This window comes from Rhagoletis zephyria, unplaced genomic scaffold (assembly GCF_001687245.7).
Source record: "Rhagoletis zephyria isolate East Lansing unplaced genomic scaffold, Rhagoletis_zephyria_1.1 Rzeph_scaffold_00588, whole genome shotgun sequence".
NCBI lineage: Eukaryota > Metazoa > Arthropoda > Insecta > Diptera > Tephritidae > Rhagoletis > Rhagoletis zephyria.
In genome coordinates, this window is record NW_016157672.1 from 204,247 (window position 1) to 224,076 (window position 19,830).

Here is a 19,830-nt window from a genome sequence, read left to right on the forward strand (position 1 = left end):
CACAATAGGAATCTTGTAGAAGTTTTTAAAAGGTTACGTAAATATAATTTAAAATTGAATCCAGGAAAATGTAATTTCTTGAGACCTGAGGTAGTTTACCTTGGACATTTAATCACAAATAAAGGTGTGACTACTGACCCTAGCAAATATTCAGTAATTAAAGATTACCCAACACCAACAGATTCTGACGAAGTACGCAGATCTGTAGCTTTTTGTAACTACTACAGACGTTTTATTCAGAACTTTGCTGACATAGCAAAACCATTAAATCAATTATTAAAGAAAAATGTGATTTTTAGCTGGTCACAAAATTGTCAGAGTTCATTTGAACTTTTGAAAGAAAAACTTATGTCGCCACCAGTACTAAGTTACCCAGATTTTTCAAAACCTTTTGTTTTGACAACAGACGCTTCAAATTATGCACTGGGAGCTGTACTTTCTCAAGGAGAAATCGGTAGTGANAGTGGTGCACAGCGTTGGCTGAGCTCCCAATACAAGCACAATATTTTTGTATCTGTATGTGTGTACTCAGCAAAACAGCTCGCGCATGTGATGCTTTCAGCATGAAGTACAAACTAGATTTGTCAAACTATCGATAGCACTATCGATATCGATAGTTTCAATTTTTCAGACTGTCAATACTCATTGATAGTTTTTTCTTATACTATCAAAAATATCGATAGTTTAGTAGGACTATCGATCATCTCTCCCAATTTTTTTGAAATTATACATACATATTAACCTCCTGCGCAATTCCATTTAAACGGCCTAACAAGACATCCGATCGCCGCGCAAATACTTTCCCTCCTTTGCTCTCATCTTTCGGGTCAAGTGTGAGTAAGCATAAACCAGTTAGACGCGTAGAGTATTTACTTTGCCTTCCGCAACTACCGCGAGTAAAAGGTATTTGACAGTAGAGTACTCTACTGGTAGTACTTGAGTATTTTCGAAGAAAACAGACATTTGTGGAATCTGAATAAAACTAAGGACAGGAATGTAGTGGAGCGATGAAGATAGCGACGAGCAAAACGTACTTTCAACTAAAATGCTGATATACATACCTAAGTACGTATGTATGTATGTGCATAGATACTTATGTGCATAGATAGATATGTGCATAGATACATATGTGCATAGATACGTATGTGCATAGATAAGGTGACCGACCACCTTTCCTTTTGAAAAATCCGGTACAGTAAAATTAATTTCGTTCATTCTGAGATCTATTTTATTTATTACGTAAATGTTATAAAATCCATTACGAATTTAATTTGAAGCAAATTATACAGTATTGGCCAAATCTATAGCCCCCCATTTAGAAGTGATATTTTGCCACTTATGTTTAATCACAAGGTGTTACACTGATCGTGAACTTTTTAAGTGACCTAGTACACGTCGTGGGGCTGGTCAAGTAATTCACGAAATTGCATTTAAAATTTTTGTAACACCCTCAAATTCTCGACTTATTCTTAAAAAACCATTTTTACATGACTTTCCGCACTAAAAAATGTTCAGCTGTTAATTTTTACCCTATTTTAAGTTTTATAGTCTTTGGAAGGAATAATGTTTGTACTATTTAAAGAATAAATAAGTTTTGTGTGCACATTAAGGGTACTCATATATACGCGCCAGTTTCATATTTGGGCAATTGGGCAACTTTGCGCCATGTGTTTCATGAGGACAATTTTATATCTTATGCAATTTCTGACATTTAATTATTTGACTATACTTAATTTATAAAGTTGAACAATTGAAACTCAAATTTGAGTAAATATTTAAGTCTTACCGCAATTATTTCGAAAAAGCGTTGAGCACAAACCAAAATGAATGTAAACAAAATAGCTGATTGAGGGTTGCACAGCACACTGCGCAAAGTTGCGCTACAAAATTGCCGCGCAAAGTTTCCCTTTTTGTGCAAATGGCTTTCCATACAAATTTTGACATTTCATTTGCGAGGGTTTAAAATTGCACAGTTTGCCCAGTTTGCGAGAGTTTTGCGCTTTTAAATGAGTACCCTTATTGTCAATGTGTTGAAAGTTGTAAGTCTGAAGTTAACACAAATTTTTATTATTTTTCCCACTTCTACAACATTTTTTCTACAATTTCAAAACAAAATAGTCTCTTTCAGACATTGCTTCGAAAAGAATGTGCAATTCCAAGTAAAGTTATGAATTTTCTTAAGATTTTTTCAAAATCACTTCGATGTAATTTTAAATTAAAATTTTATCAGTTAAATTGGATTCATTTTGAGGTTTGAATAGTAATATTTTTATTGATTTTAATGAATGGTACCTAGTTTTACTCGGAATTAAACATTCTTTTAGAATTAATGACTAAAAGATACTATTTTCTTTTGAAATTTTGGCAAACATATTGTAGAAGTGGGAAAAATAATAAAAATTGGTTTAAATTTCAGATTTATTCCAAAAATTTTCCACATATTTACAATGCGCTCGCAAAACTTATTATTTCTTTAAAAAGGACAAATTGTCCTGTTTTTAAAGCCAGATAAATACTTAACATTGGTTATTTTTCTTTTAAGTTTTCATTGAAACATTCACTCCACGCTTTCTTGACATTTTTCGCTTTCTTATTTGAGCTAGTAATGGGGAAAATATCGATATTGTCGATAAAATAAAGAAATAACTTGGACGTTACACGATCAAGATCTTGGTTTCAAGTTGCAATACACTCACACTTTTTTACTAACACACACGCACGTTTACAACTTGAACGTCGACTTAATATCAATTTTTACTTTCAAGTCGTGTAGCAACTTGAAAGTCAAGTCAAACAGCTGATTGATTTTTTTTCTAAAAATGTACATACCTTTGCATATTCCGGTACATTTGCTTGTACCCAAACCTTCGTTTCGGTACACGCTACAAAACCAAAAGTTTCGGTACTGTACCGGAGATTTAGGTACAGGTGGTCACCTTATGTATAGATACATATATAAGTGTCCGCATATATTTTTTCTCGTCACTTGCTCTGTCGCTTCCCTGCAGCAAAACCAAGTTGTGGGGAAAACCCTGACGATATGCGTACAATTGAAACCATGGGTTTGAAGATAGCGCAAATTGATGTGAAAATTTCAATTTCATATTAAATATATTTATGTATGCATGTACATATGTACATATGTAAAAATGTAGTTTCGATTTAAAAAAATCGGATAAAGTTTTTCTTTCGCCATTCATACACCTCTAATTTTAGTATTTATTAAAAAAACTCAATGAAATTCAAAAACTCTATCTTGCATTTGGTTTTACTCAATACCAATTTGAGCTGTCGCAGTGTTATAAAAAAAAAAAAGTTATCAATGGGTAGGTTCAGAAGGCGCAGCAGTTGAGCGCAACCGTTGCTAAACAAAAATCAGTGATCGTTATGCGTCTTTTGAACGACTTCATACATTAGCTGTCAAATTCAACTCTCAAAGGTACACACCAACATGTTGTCTCAAATGATCAGAAAAATATTACGATCATCTAACACGCAACTATTCAGTTGATCAGAAGTACGCAACAACGCGTTCAGAAGGTGCAATCGCACCAGTTACTGAGCTGTTGCGCCTTCTGAACGTGCCAAATGAAAATTCGTTTCTCTTGAAATCAAGTTATATGGCTGCGTATGTATGTACATATGTATGTACATATTCCGAAATTTTTTTTATTTGTAAAGGCTCTCAAGAAAAACTAAAAATTCATATAAAATTACGCACAATAAATGGAAAATAAATTTTCTTCTATAAAAAATTTCTTAAATCAGTATGCAGCTCTTAAGAAAAAAATGCTCGTACATCTCGTCGCTACCATGTCCAACTATCGAATGTGAAAATCGGCACTTTTCAAAATTTTGATTTGCCACTAATAATTTTATTTCGTATAGCAGCATTGCTTAAGTTATTGTTTTTGACAACTTATTTGTTGGTTAATGACTGCAAATAGTTTTATAGAAAATTAGAGACGAGAAATAATACTTTCATAAAAATTTAAGTACATACATAGATTTAAAAAGCTGCTTGAATACAAAAGTTTTATGAAAATGTCACATTAAACAACTGTCTAAATCTACGTTATTTTTTATAAATAAGGCCGTAAACATTTCCTTACATCGTCAATTTCCATATTCTATTTTTACTCTTTCAATTTCACTGACCAGCGCTGCAAACGATATCAACTAGTAGGCTAACAACCAGAATAGAAATTTAATACGCAAGTACTTACCGTACTACAAGTATACAGAGAGTAGATTTGCCACTCCCTTTTGGCAGCAGCAAATATTTCTCGTACGCGATGAGAGAAAGTAGAGTACCTACTTTGGTGGAGTAATAGCAAGTACGTCAAGTATTTACTCTCTCAACGCCAAGTAGTGTATGTATGCGGAAAAAGAGTAACAATGTGTTGGGAGTAGAGTACAATGCAAGGAGTACTTATTGAACGAAATGCGGCAAATACACTTGCGCTGGACTTTAATACATATGTTAATCGTAAATCCTGTTTTGTTTGTATAACTTGTGTTTGTTTTTGAACTTTCTAAAAAGAGAAGTATTTTGGCTAAGCAGTTATTTAATTTTGAATGATTATAACTTTTATAAGATAATATTTATTTCACTATGATCCTGTAAAAACAAAGCAACCTAACTGATTTAGCGCTATCGATAGTGCTATCGATAGTTTTGTTTTTTTCGAGACTATCGTGAATATTGATAGTTTTTCTGAAAACTATCAAAACTATCGATGGTGTGACTATCGATAGTTTGACACCTCTAGTACAAACGCAAACTGACCGGCTGCTAGCGGCGCATAAGCTCGGTAGCTGCTCACACACGACTTGTATGTGAAAGCCGAGTAGCTCCCGGAGACTCCCGTTTGCACCACTGATTAAAACAGTCAGGAAAAATTAATCAATTTTGCTTCTTCGTTTCTAAGCGAAACGGCAACGCTGAACACAGCTGCAAATTAGAAAATAAGAACAAGAATCTTACGTCGCTCGAACGAAAATATTTGAATTAATAGAAAACAGAATAAATTTGAACGTCGAGCAAAAAACATTGATTTTTATTAATATGAATCGGCATCCCTACAATAAAATTTTTCATGCATACAAAGTCCATTAAATAGTCCAATAAAAATTTGGTGNTCAATTAGAAAACAGAATAAATTCGAACGTCGAGCAAAAAACATTGATTTTTATTAATATGAATCGGCATCCCTACAATACAATTTTTCATGCATACAAAGTCCATTAAATAGTCCAATAAAAATTTGGTGCTTTTTTCAAGAAAAAACGCGATTTTTCTTGGGTTTTAGTGATTTTTCAAATTCAGAATTTGGCAACACTGCGTCCACGGGAGCTCTCATGCTTCCGACAACCGTTCAAGTGCCGCGTTTGCTAGTTTCGTGAACGAGCATTCGGAATACTGGTTTGCAGTGTTGCCAACTTTTGAGTTTCAAAAGGCACCAAAACTTAGAAAACAAAGCGTTTTACCACACTAAAAGCACTACATTTTTTTAAATCAAAGGATACTTTTTTTCATAACAGCTTATAGTATTTAACATGCTATGATGGCTCATGCTTACGAAGTAATACCGAAGTACTGCACATTTAAGCTTGTATTAGTACTAAATTATACCCTAAGTAGAAATTAGCAAAAAAAAATTGTGTTTTCACAATGTAACCTCAAACATCGGCAAAAACGTGTTTTTGGCACTTTGAGGATGGATACCTCAAAATTCTGGCGTGCTAGAGTAATTCTGTGGCCAAATTTGGATCATTACCAAATAATTAAAAAGAGACGATGTGTTTTACTCAGGAGGTAAAAAAAAAATAAATTTGGCGAACTGTGTAATCAATCAAAATATGTACAATTAGAAAAGAAAACAGAAATACTTAAATTACCCGTGTACGGGAACGAAGGTTTGCAACTTGGGCTTTTTATAAATCATGGTTGCATTTTAGTGCATTTAAATTTATTGATTATTGTAAATTCAGTGCTGCCACAGCTTTAAATATTTCAAATTATTTCATTTGCATGAGAAATTTGAGTTTAGAAAAAAAGCACTAGACACAACCATTTTTTTGTGTTTTAATTTCACGGTTGCCGTTTTGGTCCATTTCTTTTCGTTTGGTCCATTTCTCCAATTGTTTTTAAAATGGTCCATTTCACAAGCCTTTGGTTAGGTTATTATCACCCTTTAACTTCATGCAATAGTTTCGCGTTTTAAATTGTTTCTATGTAATTGATGAATATTCCGCCCTATGTTGAATATCGTCATCGTCAGCCACGTTACTGATGCGCTGACGATCGTCGGCGATGTCGATGACGATGTTCCGCATAGGGCCGATTGGCAACAGCTGCTTAAAGTGTGAACACGCCTTGCCACTGATCTTCAAATATGGCATGGCTAATCATCTGTCAAAGCGGGCTTCAAAAAATATCGCGGTTTCTTGCTAATTTCAATTACTCAGTGATCAATTAGGGGATACCCTTAAACACGAACATGTCTCGAAAACCTCGAAACCTCGAAACTTTTCCAGCCTCGAAAAACAACTGTCAAAATCTGTTTGAAAGGCGTTTTCCGCGTGCCTCGAAAACTATCGAGGTAAATTAGTCGCGAAAAAAGCCTCGAAAAGTCGTTCGTAAGTTTCAGTGTTGCCTTTATATCCGAATATTCTACGAACTTAGTGACCTTGCGTTTACATAAGACAAGACAATTGAGAATATATGAATGAATTATTTGAATTCGCTTTGGCTATTGCCTTCGAAAAAAATGTCTTGTGTAAACCTCCAGTAAAAGAAAACAAAAAACTGAAAGTAGGCAACACTAACTGAAAACAGCTGAAAAGAGCTTGAGCAGCATGAACAAAGAGGTAAGACAAATTAGCTTATTTTGGAAAATAAATAGGTGCGTTCGACAAGTCAAAAATTTGTAATAGTTTTTCCAAATTTTTACTGGATGGCGTTCGATAACGACAAAAAATTATCCAACACACAAAAATTGAGAGAGCAAGCGTTCATTTTGATGCCAGAGAAGCGTTCATTTTGTACTGGTAAAATTTTAGTCAGCAAAAATTATCCAACACGAAAACATATGATCACAAAACATATGGTTGCCATTTCTGTAAACAAACAAAATTGCATTTTCCGAGTTTTGGTATTTATATGCTTTTTGGCTGCCTGCTATGTGGCTTTATGATAGCGCCAACTAGTTTTTGCTTCTAGAAATGTTCCTGGCGAACATTGAACGTTCACTTACCTTTTTTCTCTATGGAGGCAACATGAATTTCAGTTTGTTTACAAATAAAACATAAACAAAGTCAGCTGGTGTGTTTTCTTCTTCCGGTTTTTGCAAGTAATGGCTAATTTCCTGTTCGTTTACTTTTTTGCTTTTTCATCTCTTTGGGAGAGAATTTTCGCTTACTCTCTTGATTTTGATTGTTGGCTGGTGTTGGCTAATTTTGTTATCGAACGCAACTAATAAAACCTTTTCTTTCAGCAATTAAAAGAAAAAACGCCAAATCCAAAGCGCCGCAGAGTAGCGTCAGGGCATAGATGTGCGAAACGAGGTGAAAGGCAACCCGGAAGCATTTGAGGTGTGTTTTTATATAGTACAAGTTGTCGAGCATGTGATTTTTCTCGGAAATTTTGTAGAGGCCTGTCACCCAAAAGTTTTACTCAAACATCTCGGCAAAAAATTGGATACTTTTCCAAATAAATTGGAGTACAATGAAGGGGAAAATGCGCCACCTAAAGGTAGCTTACATGGATGCAACGAAATGGAAGGGGCAAACTGGAGCTGGACTATTGGAAAAGGGTGAGCAAAAAAGCGTTGCAGGTGTGTTGGAGTACGTTAACCCTCCATTGTAAAATATTATCTAAAGCGTCTTTTGCAGAGTATGTGGAAAAAATATGTCAATTTTTTGATATATTGGAGGAGATTTTCGGACAAAGAAAAGGTGTCAACCCTTCTGTGATTGTCGAGAGCGAAAATATAGAAATTCTTTTGGATTACCAAAACGAATCGCTTATACTACCAGACTCGGAACTTGACAAGGTTTCAAATAGTTTTTGCGCAGAAGAAATCACACCAAAATGGTCACCTAATAATGCTGAGTCAGAATATTTGTTTACACCAGAATCTCCATCTGATCGTCTACAGCCAGTGAATTTTGCTAATGTAAAAAGCAAGTTAAAGCGAAAAGAAATTCAAAAGAGAAAGTCTAGCCAAAATGTAGGTGGTGTAGGGCAGTTTCTAGCAATGCAGGAAAAAAAATTGGATTTCGAAATAAAAAAATTNTTGTTTACACCAGAATCTCCATCTGATCGTCTACAGCCAGTGAATTTTGCTAATGTAAAAAGCAAGTTAAAGCGAAAAGAAATTCAAAAGAGAAAGTCTAGCCAAAATGTAGGTGGTGTAGGGCAGTTTCTAGCAATGCAGGAAAAAAAATTGGATTTCGAAATAAAAAAATTTGATTGGGTAAAGGAAAAAGACAAAAATGAAGCCAATTTAAAACAAATCGAACTTGAGCAGCTATTGGAATTAAAGAAAATTGAAATAGAGCGCGATGAAAGACTTGCCATGGCAAAATGAAATTGGAAAATGAAAGAGAAGAAAAAATAAGAAAGTATGAGCTGGAACTAAAGTTCAAAAACAACATCCATTAATTCCTTTAACTTATTCGATTACAAAATAAGATAATTAGAGTGTAGTTAAACTAAAAAAAGTAATCAGTATTGCGGAGTTTTCGTTTCCAATAATTTTTATTTTCATCACAAGCATAAGTCGACTGAATTGAAAGAATAATAATTTGAATTATATGATTATATTTTGAATTATATTTATTTTTAATAAGTATTTATGAACAGTAGCAGAAAAAACGTGCACTGATTAATCATGTTAAAATTCCTCTGCGTCTGAGTAAATAACTTTTTGCATATTTCTTATTAAAATATAGGCCCCTATTATGAGTTGCATTCGATTTTCGACTGTGGTCGAAAGTGCTGAGCGAACGAATTTTCATTTGGTATTATGGCGCTCATTCGATGAAGAATAGCGCTATTGTGAATTTCGCTCGTTTAGGTTGTTCACAATAGTATATTTTTCACCGCTGAGAAGCTTTGTTTACAAATCGAGCAAACTAAATAGTGTGCTTATACATATTTATGTAAATTTGTTCTAATTAAAATGAAGTAAAAAAGAAAGCAAGTTTATAAAAACGTGGTAAAATGAGTACAACGAGTTCTGGTTCAACGATTCGTCAGAGGATGAGAGCTTAGTAAACTGGCCAGGAGTAGCAAATGTTTAAGAGAGTTTAAGTTTATTAGTCTTTCGAATATATTTTGATATAAAATATATTTAAGAAATTTGTCTACAGATTCTTTAAAAAGTTCCGACCATCTAAAGAGGCGTTTGTGAACCAAATCTATTTAAAATATTTTAAAACTATCAACAGCGCTAGGATTTTGTTCTCAGAGATCGTGCCAACAGAGTATTGGGATTTTCTTTCACAAGTAAAGCAGCCTTTCGAGCTTGTGTTTAGTATTCACGATGTTAGAACTGCATGAAGTTAATAAAAATTGTTTAAAATTAGTGTCTAGCCGCCAAAATGTAAGAAAACATATACAAAATCATACATTTTTCACAATTTCCTAACACTTCGCTACACCATCGAAAGCAAAATTCTGTTCGACAGAAAATTCGATACTCAGCGAAAATTTCGACACGCTTGCATAGCTCATAATACGAATTTCACTTTCGATCTTCGATTTTCGATAGCCAGCGAAGATCGAAAATCGAATGCAGCTCATAATAAGGGCCATAGTTAATCCTACAACAAAACTCAGAGCTCCAAACTGTGCGAAATTCTCAAAATTTTCCTTGAAACTTTTACTTTTTTCTAATATTGTAGAAAAATTTGGGTATGCAGTTATGTAGTTTATTGAACTTGTACTTTACAAGTTTGAAGTAGCTGAGATTTACCGTTGATTTTTGTTTTTTTTTTCTTCCGACTTGCACTTTATTGTACTAAAATTCAATAAGTTACAAAACTATAAAATTTTTCCTAAAATTTAAAAATTTTAATGAAAATTTGAAGCATTTTTTTAAGTTGTACGCAGAGTTTTGAATTTTGTGAGTTTTGTTGAAGGATAAACTATATTTTTATAAAAAATTTGCAAACATTTTTTTAAGATACAGGGGCATTATGCCGCGATTTATCAGTGTCCAGTTTTTTGTGGCGCTACTGAATATACAAAGTGCAAACAGAACAAATAAAAATGAATTTCATTAATTGAATTTATTTTGATCGAGTTGAAATAATTTCAGGTTTTCCATTTCTTTTATAATTTCGATTAAAGCTCGTCGTTTTAATTCCCCTTCAATGACTGGGAATTGTTGATTTTAGGTTTCTAGTTTATCGTTCTCATTATCAGCATCCTCCAGATTCTCAAATTAAAAGTAATCGTCATTGTTTTGCTCTAATATGATGTTGTGCAAAATTCCGCACACCAAAATCCAACGACAAGCTAATTTAATACTTGAATCGTATTTTATTTGAATTTTTAATTCCTTTAGGCTGTTAAATCTCTCCTTCATAATACCAAAGCAATTCGGATGCGATATTTGCTAAAAATTTTATTAAAATCGTTCCGCTGCTGCAAAGTACCATCGTTTGAATTAGATCGAAATGGAGTTATAACAGTAGTAGTTAGCTTGTAGGCACTGTCGGCAGCTATCCATTCGTCGCCGCTAAAATATTTCGGTACCTTTGTAAAGAACTTGCAATTCCTATAAATTCTGCTGTCGTTCACACTGCCTGGATACCCAAGTACAATACTACGAACTCTAAGCTTATAATCGCATACAGCTTGAAGCTTTAAGGAATATATGTGCTTGCGAGAAAAGTACGACTCGGGATCCTCTACGGGTTTTTCAGCTAGCTTTATTTCTGTGCCATCGACGTAACCAATACAGTACGGCAACTCGTGGCATGTGTGCGACACAATATTTTGACGTTCTTTAGAGTCGGGTCAGAACAAAAACTTATCGTTTATTTTTAAAATTGCGCCAAATACTCGATCCGTAATCCTTTGCAACGTTCCACCGTCGCCAACTCCTAAATAGCTTGCAATTTTTGCTACTGTAGCTCCCTCTCCTCGCTAGATCCTAATCGAAATAAAACGATGGCAAGTTGTAACTCAACAGGGAATTGTTTACAAGATCTGGGTCCTTGGAACAATTCGTCACTTTTAATTAAATTTGTTATTGTATTAAAGTTTGTCCAGTTTACTCGTACTAATTGCTTAAATCTTTTTTATCTAAATTTGGTAAGACATCACATATAAACTATTTTGACTTTGGAACCGTATTAAGTCGAAAAGGGCTGCTATATCGAAAACAGCTTACAGACAGAGTGGACAGAAGCCATTCATCAAGAATTTTTTCTTTTTTTTCTTGATTGCATCCTGCGATTGGTTAAAAAATATGTAACTATAATACTTATTAAATTAAAAGAAGTACAAAAGTACAAACCGTCACTTGGCCCAAATATTTCGAGCATCATTAAATCGTTGACTGCGTTTTGATCAATAAATTCATACAATTTACATTTTTCACTTTTTCGTGGCATTTTCAATGCTGATTTTATATTTATTTCAGCTGATGCGATGTATTATATGTGTATGTATGTATACAAAAAACTCTGACTGAACTGTCAAACTTCGGAATTTCTCCATTGTTTACGAGGCTGAAAAAAGGTGCATTCCCAAAAACAGCCTCGAAAACTTTCGAAGTTTTCGAGTCTTCCACTTTTCGCGTTTAAGGGAGTCCCCTAAATATTAAAGTGGCTGGCAAAACTATGGAAAGGTAGCAAAACTTAAACCATAGCATTTATCACATGAAAATAATATTCGATTTCTGTCGAAAAGATATTCAACATCTTGAAATTATTATACCACATACAGTTGTTTCTGCCACTGATGTATCAATTTTGCCCCTACTCGACCAATTTCTTGCATTGATAAATGATGCAGACATAATTGAATCTGAATTTCTCAAATTGAGGCTGAGTGAAGGTACCTTCAAAAACTGTACCAATATAGAACGTTTTTGGGATCAAGTAAGTTTGATTAAAAATGGATTGGGTGAAGGGCCGCTGGAGAAATTTCTGATTTAGTTCATCACATTTTTATTCTGCCTCACAGTTCCGCAGCAGCTGAGCGCAAAGTTTTTGATTTAGCATTAATAATAACGAAATTAAGAAACAAATTATAATTTAAAACATTAAATAATATAACGTTAATAATATACAATTGTAATGCACGTTGGATGCAATATAAAAAAATCGTTATAAAAACTGAATTGGCATATTTTAAAGAGGAATAATGAGCTCTCATGCTTTCGGCAACCGTTCAAATGCCGCGTTTGCTTGTTTCGTGGGCAAGCATTCGGAGTTCTGGTTTTCCGAAGTCAATATCAGTATGAGCTGTTATAAGTATCGTTCACATGCGGTGGCTGTATTTGCCACACAGCACGCTTTGGGCTGGTGTTCAGTCATCCACTAATTTCTTTTAGGTATCGATACTACTAAGGCAGTCTGCACACGGGTCGTATAGCTTTAGACGCGTATTAGATGCTACATACGAAAGTTGTACGCTTTGATAACGCACACGTGCATTTAAATGGAGGGCTGTATACGAGTCGTCAGCTTCACGAATTCGTCAAAGCAAGCTAACTGCAAATCGCTTGGCGTACAGCAGTGTTGGTAGCTAGGCGTACGTACGCTTAGAAAAGAGAAAGAAATTTGTTTACAATTTTCCGTGTGCATGCATGCATTTCATTAAAAAAAAAAGCGATAAAACAATAAAATTCGTCCAAATAATAGAAAAATAACTGAAAATTAATTAAAGAAATAATAATTTTGCATCACTTAACATGTTTTGCCTTGAGGCGTTGCTGCATAAAAAATTGTATACGCGTCTAAAGCTATACGAACCATGTTCAGACTGCCTAAGTCAACGCGCTGCTCAGTCGTACAAAGCAGCAGTATTGATTGAGTATGCAATAGTTGGCGTTCAACGCATGCCAGTCTCTGATACACAGGCCATATTTTCGATGACATAAATACACTTTCATTTTGTGAATATAGGTCTAAATAAAAAATTTATTTTTGTGTCATTACATATTTCACTTTTAATTCTTTCAATTTGCTTGTATATTCTTAATTCAATCGCTGCATCGAAAATATCGATTTTTATATACGATGCATCGATGCAATATTTCGTTGCATCAGATCGAAAAAACCTCGATGTATTTTATTGACTTGCATCCTAAGGCAAATATGGTACCACACACAATATGATGTCAAATTTAGTCAAAAAGAAGAAAGTTGCAGAGTTACTTTTTTGCAAATTAAGACGAAATTCGATTTGTTCTAGAAAAACTTCATTTTATCCGTATTTTAGCACCACAAAGTTCGATTTCAAAAATTCGCCATTTTAGAGCTGAAATTCGATTAAAATTCGAATCTCGAAGCTTCGAATATCGAATTTACCCATCCCTACTATCTCGGCAGCCAGTTCGAAAACACCCTATCTCAAAAAACTTTTCAAGAACGCTCTATTTCAGAATTTAGTTGAATAACGCCCTATTTCAGAATTCGTTTCAAAAACGCCTTATCTCCGCTGCCGATTCAAAAGCGCCCTGTCTCAGCACATTTTCAATACATTTTGAAATGAGATAGGGCAGTTTTGAACCGAATTCTGAGAATGCCCTATCTCAGCTGAAAATAAAATGTGCTGCGATATGGCGTTCTACAACGAAATCCCGATATAGGGTGTTTTTTTAATAAAATTCTGAAATAGGGCGTTCTTGAAAAGTTTTTTGAGATAGGGCGTTTTCGAACTGGCTGCCGAGATAAGTCGATATTCCACTCAGCAGTCGATTTGGACTCGCTAGTTGGCGCTGTCACTGAGATATTGGAAATTCGTATTATGGTTATGTTAACTTCATATCGATACCTGAGTGGAAGATCAACCTATCTCGGAAGCTAGTTCGAAAACGCTCTATTTCCGAATTTTATTGAAAAACACCCATCTCAGAATTTGGTTGAAGAACGCCATATCGCAGCACATTTTTATTTTAAGCTGAGATAGGGCATTTTTTAACCGAATTCTGAGAGGGCATTGTTCAACCCAATTCTGAGATAGGGTGTTTTTCACTAAAATTCTGAAATGGGGCGTTCTTCAATAAAATTCTGAAGTAGGGCGTTCTTTAAAAGTTTTCTGAGATAGGGCGTTTTCGAACTGGCTGCCGAGATAGGTCGACATCCACTCAGGTTAAGATATACATACTTACATATGGGATTTTGGCTTTTAGCATTTTAATGAAAGTAATTTTTTCCTTAATTTTAAATATACATACTTACATATTTACATATATGTATGTATTTCATTCAAACAGATGCTCAAGACAACAAGATATCGTGTTACACTCCCACAAATGCGATCCATTCCACCTATTTCCTTCGGCCAACAAGACACCGAAACCGACGAAGTATTTCAAATATATAGACCTGAAAGGGCTGCTTCGGAAGACCATTGTAATTTATCTGACACGGCTACTACGGAAACCGCTTGTCAATCGATCGATGAGAACACTCCAAAGGCCCAAAGAGAAAGATCAGCTTCCAAACAGAAAAGCGCAAGCGTAGAATTGAAGCCACCTCCTAAAATAGAAGCAATGGGAGAATTAAATGAAATCCAAATCAAAGAATCGATTGCTTGGCAGCCGCATGAAAAGGAACTAAACCAATTTTGGAATATGCCGTCCAGCAGTGACAAGCGAGAAATTCTGCTAGGGGATGAGTCTCAAGCAAAATCCCTTTTAGATTTGTTGCGAGAAGGTGTGTATGATGAAGACAAATCACAAAATTGTGAAAATAAAAATGTAAATAACTTGAATCAAAAACTTTTCGACCGACATAGCATTAATTGTCCGAATGAAAATAAGGGATTTGCATCGCTGCGTCAAATTTATACAAATAAGGAAGTGGCTAGTTTATGGGACTTGTTTGTAAAATGTGATGGGGACATAGATTGGACAGTTGATCTTCTTTTAAGAGAGGATGAATTAATGACCCCGCCGGGTAGTAAATATTTTGAGGCAGCACCTGAAATTGCCGATGACTTTCAATGTACTTGTGGCAAGCAACCAAACATTGCAGACGATAGTATAACGACGGCGATTCCCCCAACACCAACGCCAACTTCGCTTGGAATAGGCACAAAACCTCAAAGGCAACGATCGCGAGCCGCGCGCGTAAATAACCGGACAAATCCAGAGATCCAAGAAATAACTGAGGTTATAGCGAATCGCTTTGTTCTTGACGGTAAGCAATTTTCACCGCATATTCGAAAGCTTCGTGAAATGCGGGAAAAGCTACGAAATCCCCAAGGAAAGTGCTATGCCAGTATCGAAGTTCAGACAGACCCACTAAATGAGGAGGAACATGGCGACGATGATGCTGACGCCGAAGTCAATGAAATAATAGAAATCAATATCGGCGAGGAGTTAGTAAAACAATTGAAGTATATTTTTCAATCTGAAATGACATCATTGGTAGAAAAATTTCCCGATAATCCCGTTTTGAACGTATTCATGCCTCGAACCTTAGCCAAGGAGCTATATATGCTCTGGATAGAGTCCGCATATAATCAACTTGAAGAGCAAAGGCAAAGAACTAGTCGCGAGGATGCAGACTTTGCCCGTCTTCTGAAAAATCCAAAATACGAAAATTATTCGGAGTCACCCGGAAACATACAGGAGTTGTTAGATATGGAATATGCATGGCAGATTTACAAAAATGATCAAGAAACTGAAATTCAAAGAGCAACCAATATACAACAGCGGTATCACCCAAGTGACCTCGCCGCTCACCTAACCCAAATTAAATTATGCGAAGACTTTCCAAAAATTCCGCGTGAAACTCTTGTTGAAATTTTAACTGCTCATGACAATAACTATGACGAAACTGTTAAAGTTCTCAACAGCACAACGAAATCGACAGATCATCACACATTTTCAAATTTGCAGAAAAAATTGTTGGATTGTACTTTAGATGAGCAAGAAATGGTAAATTTGCAACATAGAGTATAAGTACACATGTTGTTTATATTATTTCATTTAAACATACAGATAAAAGAGGAACAAGAGAAAAGCAACAAAAACAGCGGGTACATTGAAGCCAGAGAAGATCGCATATCCAAAGGGCCTCTGCAGCCAGAAGAAGCAAAACGAATGGCGCTGCACGATTTTGAGGAAATGCGAAACCTGGCGGCACATCATTGTCAACTCAAAGCCGAATGCTATCAAAAAGCAAAAGAAGCCATTCAAAAAGGAAACAGTGCTGTCGCTGTTTATTATTCGCAAATCGCAAACTTACACAAAATGAAATTGGATATGTACAATCACCGCGCAGCCAATTGTATTATGGATGTGCACAAATATACACAAAATAACCCAGAGCTTTTAGACTTACATTACTTGCATGTGATGGAGGCAATCGGATGTCTGGATCTGTTTATAGATCGCCATATTACCGGACTGCGGGCTGCTTCTCGTAGTTATAAGCACGTATTCATAATCACTGGTCGTGGTCTACATAGCACAGGTGGAGTTTCCACTATTAAAAACAAAGTTAAGACTCGTCTGAAAGAGCGCAACCTTCGGTAAGTAATAACCTAATTTTAGTGTTGATTTTTAAAGCTTTTCTGTTTTTATAGGTGGACTGAGGTTAACCCAGGATTATTGAAGATAAAAGTTTTTTCAGCATCAAGGCACTCCAAAAATATATAATGTACCTATTAGACCGTTCGTTAAAAATAAAATTTGGTTTGCCGGGCTGAAAAAGATGTCTTTTGGTCTAAAAATAAGCTGTGCAAAATTTTATTCGAATATGATAACTCTAAGTACTTGCGCGTTGCATTTGACAATTTAGAAAACCATATGCATCCTGGGAAAATTTTTTTTAACAAAATAGTTGAAAGTCGTGAATTTTATAGTCATTTGCTATGTAAAATAACTCACACAATCTGAATATGAGGTTGAAAATTAAAAAAGTAGAATAGGTTTTAAGAATTTGCGAAATTATCGTTTTTTTTTCAAATTGAGAAAACAACATTTTCAATTTTTTCCAAAAATATCCGGTTGTGATTATCACACCGCAAAAAGATTAAAGGTCTTTGAAATCCATATGAACCTGCTATACAATGTTTTGCAATCAAATTATCAGTTTAAGAGTTATCTGCCAATTTATTAGTGAAATCGGACACAATTTTAAGTCGCATCGTTATTCCACTGTGAATTACACCTAAAAGCTGCAAACTTTTTGTCTTATTATTATGCTATGTTAAAGCTCATGATTCATGATTTTTTAATAAAGAAGTTGAAGCACCAATTGTTTTTGCTCCTCTTTTTTGTCAATGAAATATAGTTTTATTTTTTACAAGCTTTTTCTGAAATATTCTTTTCTTATCAAATTTGGCCACATTTTATTGAATTTGGTTACTGGGCACTAGGTTGACCAGATGAGCTTTTCAAGCGGTTATTAGACATACTTTTGAGCGTAGTTTTACTTGAAAATAAGGATCATAATATAAATACATAATACATTCAATAAGTACCGTTGTTTCAGTTTTACAAGTATAAATGTATCCCGCAGAAACTTCCAAACTTTATCTAAAAATCAAATGTTATTTTGCTATCTCAATTTATCTTATTTTATCAACTTTTTTGCTAGCCAAAGCATGATAATTTGTAACAATTGTTAAAAAATATTTAAAACTATTGCTTAATGAAACAAACCTATTGTCAGCTGTTTTTCTAATTGCGATGTGAATAACATGCCAATGGAAATGATATTTTAATTTATTTTACAATCAAACGTGCTGTACAGTATCGATACGTTGCTTGAATCCAATGTCATTTCCTAGATTTGCTATAACTTTTCTATTTTCAAATCGATTTGCAAAAAATTTGGATCTGTATACTTTGAAATTAAATAAGCTTTAACATAGCATAATAATGAGAACAAAAAGTTTGCAGCTTTTAGGTGTAATTCACAATAGAATAACGATGCGAGTTAAAATTGTGTCCGATTTCACTAATAAATTGGCAGATAACTCTTAAACTGATAATTTGATTGCAAAACATTGTATAGCAGGTTCGTAGGGATTTCAAAGACCTTTCATCTGGTGGAGATCTCTTTGCGGTGTGATAATCACGACCGGATATTTTTGGAAAAAAATGAAAATGCTGTTTTCTCAATTTGAAAACAAACTATAATTTCGCAAATTCTTAAAACCTATTCTACTTTTTTAATTTTCGACCTCATATTCAGATTGTGTGAGTTATTTTACATAACAAATGACTATAAAATTCACGACTTTCAACTATTTTGTTAAAAAATTTTTTCCCAGAATGCATATGGTTTTCTAAATTTTCAAATGCAACGCGCAAGTACTTAGAGTTATCATATTCGAATAAAATTTTGCACAGCTTATTTTTAGACCAAAAGACATCTTTTGCCGCCCGGCAAACTGAATATTTAAAAAAGAAGTTGAAATAACGAACGGTCTAGTACCTATACTTTCTTTGAACATACACTTAAATTTAAATGAAATGATTTTTATTACCTACATAATAATATGTACATACATTATTGATGAGAGTGTAATTGCAACTATTTTTCTACAAGTTGTTATGTTAAATTAAAATTGAATTAATAAAATTACTTAACTATAAATCTGTGGTCATAACCAATAACCGCCTAAGTCGACTTAAGAAAGAATTGAGTTATATATGCTGTCGTTTTCTGCAACTACTATTCCATGTGTGTGTAAAACTCCCATCTCGTTACCTAGGCTATTTAAAAAGTTATAGATCAAAATATTTTGGTTTCCCCATAAGGTTTACATTACAATCCAAATCTTTAAAGCGTTTTTTCTCGAATTCAGGATTTTCGACTTAGGCGATTATTGCTTATAACCACAGAAATATGCATCTAAATCTTCTATATAAGAATTAAAGATGGTCGGGCGAAACAGAACCTTATATACCCGGCGAATTTATGAGAAGTTTTTTTCCTTTTGTAACTTCGACGTTATACAATCAAGAACTTGCTCTCAACTACCAAAAAGCTGTAATCTTATAAAAAAAGGGGTTCCTAAATTATGAAGATTTTTTAATTTTACTATACATAAACACAAACCTGGTTAATTTAAAATAAAATAACATAAAACATTTCAATTATACTTAACTACACTTTTTCCAGTTTGAAATGAGAAAACATCGGGGCTGTTCAGAATCTTGTGCATATGATCTTGCATATTTGTATATTCTTTCATTTGTAAATTCACAACAATAAAATTCACACGGTCGCCATGGCAGCAAGCATAAAATTTGCAAATGCAATTCCAACTGAAAATCCAAGGCCATTTCCACAACATTCTGAACAGCCTTATCAAATTGCATTTCGGAAAGCCTCGATTGGATTTCAGAATAGACAATTGGATGTCCGAAAATATTCGTTGGATTCCGGAATAGGTAATTGGATTCAAAATATGTTAATTTGATTTCAGAATATGTAATTGGAGGCAAATGGATTTCAGAAAGCGTCAGTTGGATTTTAGAACTCGTCAAATGGATTTCAGAAATCGCCAAATAGATTTTCGAAATTAACAAGTGCATAATATGTAGAAGGCTTTCAACCGCTTAAATATTTTGCTTTAAAAATATCAGGGCCCCTACTCTGTAATTCGATACGCAAAGC

The 19,830-nt window shown here is 34.3% G+C and overlaps 1 protein-coding gene across 2 annotated transcripts in view; it reads left to right on the forward strand.

Annotated features, from left to right (window-relative positions):
- The window catches only part of LOC108360572 (uncharacterized), a 96,548-nt gene extending 79,661 nt beyond the window's left edge, over positions 1-16,887 (forward strand). The window contains exons 1-5 of one of the 2 annotated variants that reach the window (XM_017612919.1): positions 7,761-7,838; positions 7,897-8,180; positions 14,463-16,133; positions 16,197-16,729; positions 16,784-16,887. In XM_017612919.1, coding sequence (XP_017468408.1) covers positions 7,766-7,838; positions 7,897-8,180; positions 14,463-16,133; positions 16,197-16,729; positions 16,784-16,856 — 2,634 coding nt within the window. In that variant the 5' untranslated portion in view covers positions 7,761-7,765 and the 3' untranslated portion in view covers positions 16,857-16,887. Of the gene's footprint in view, positions 1-7,760; positions 7,839-7,896; positions 8,181-14,462; positions 16,134-16,196; positions 16,730-16,783 lie in introns of those variants that run through there. The other variant, XM_017612917.1, reaches the window with a different exon arrangement.
- The last annotated feature ends 2,943 nt before the right edge of the window (positions 16,888-19,830 follow it).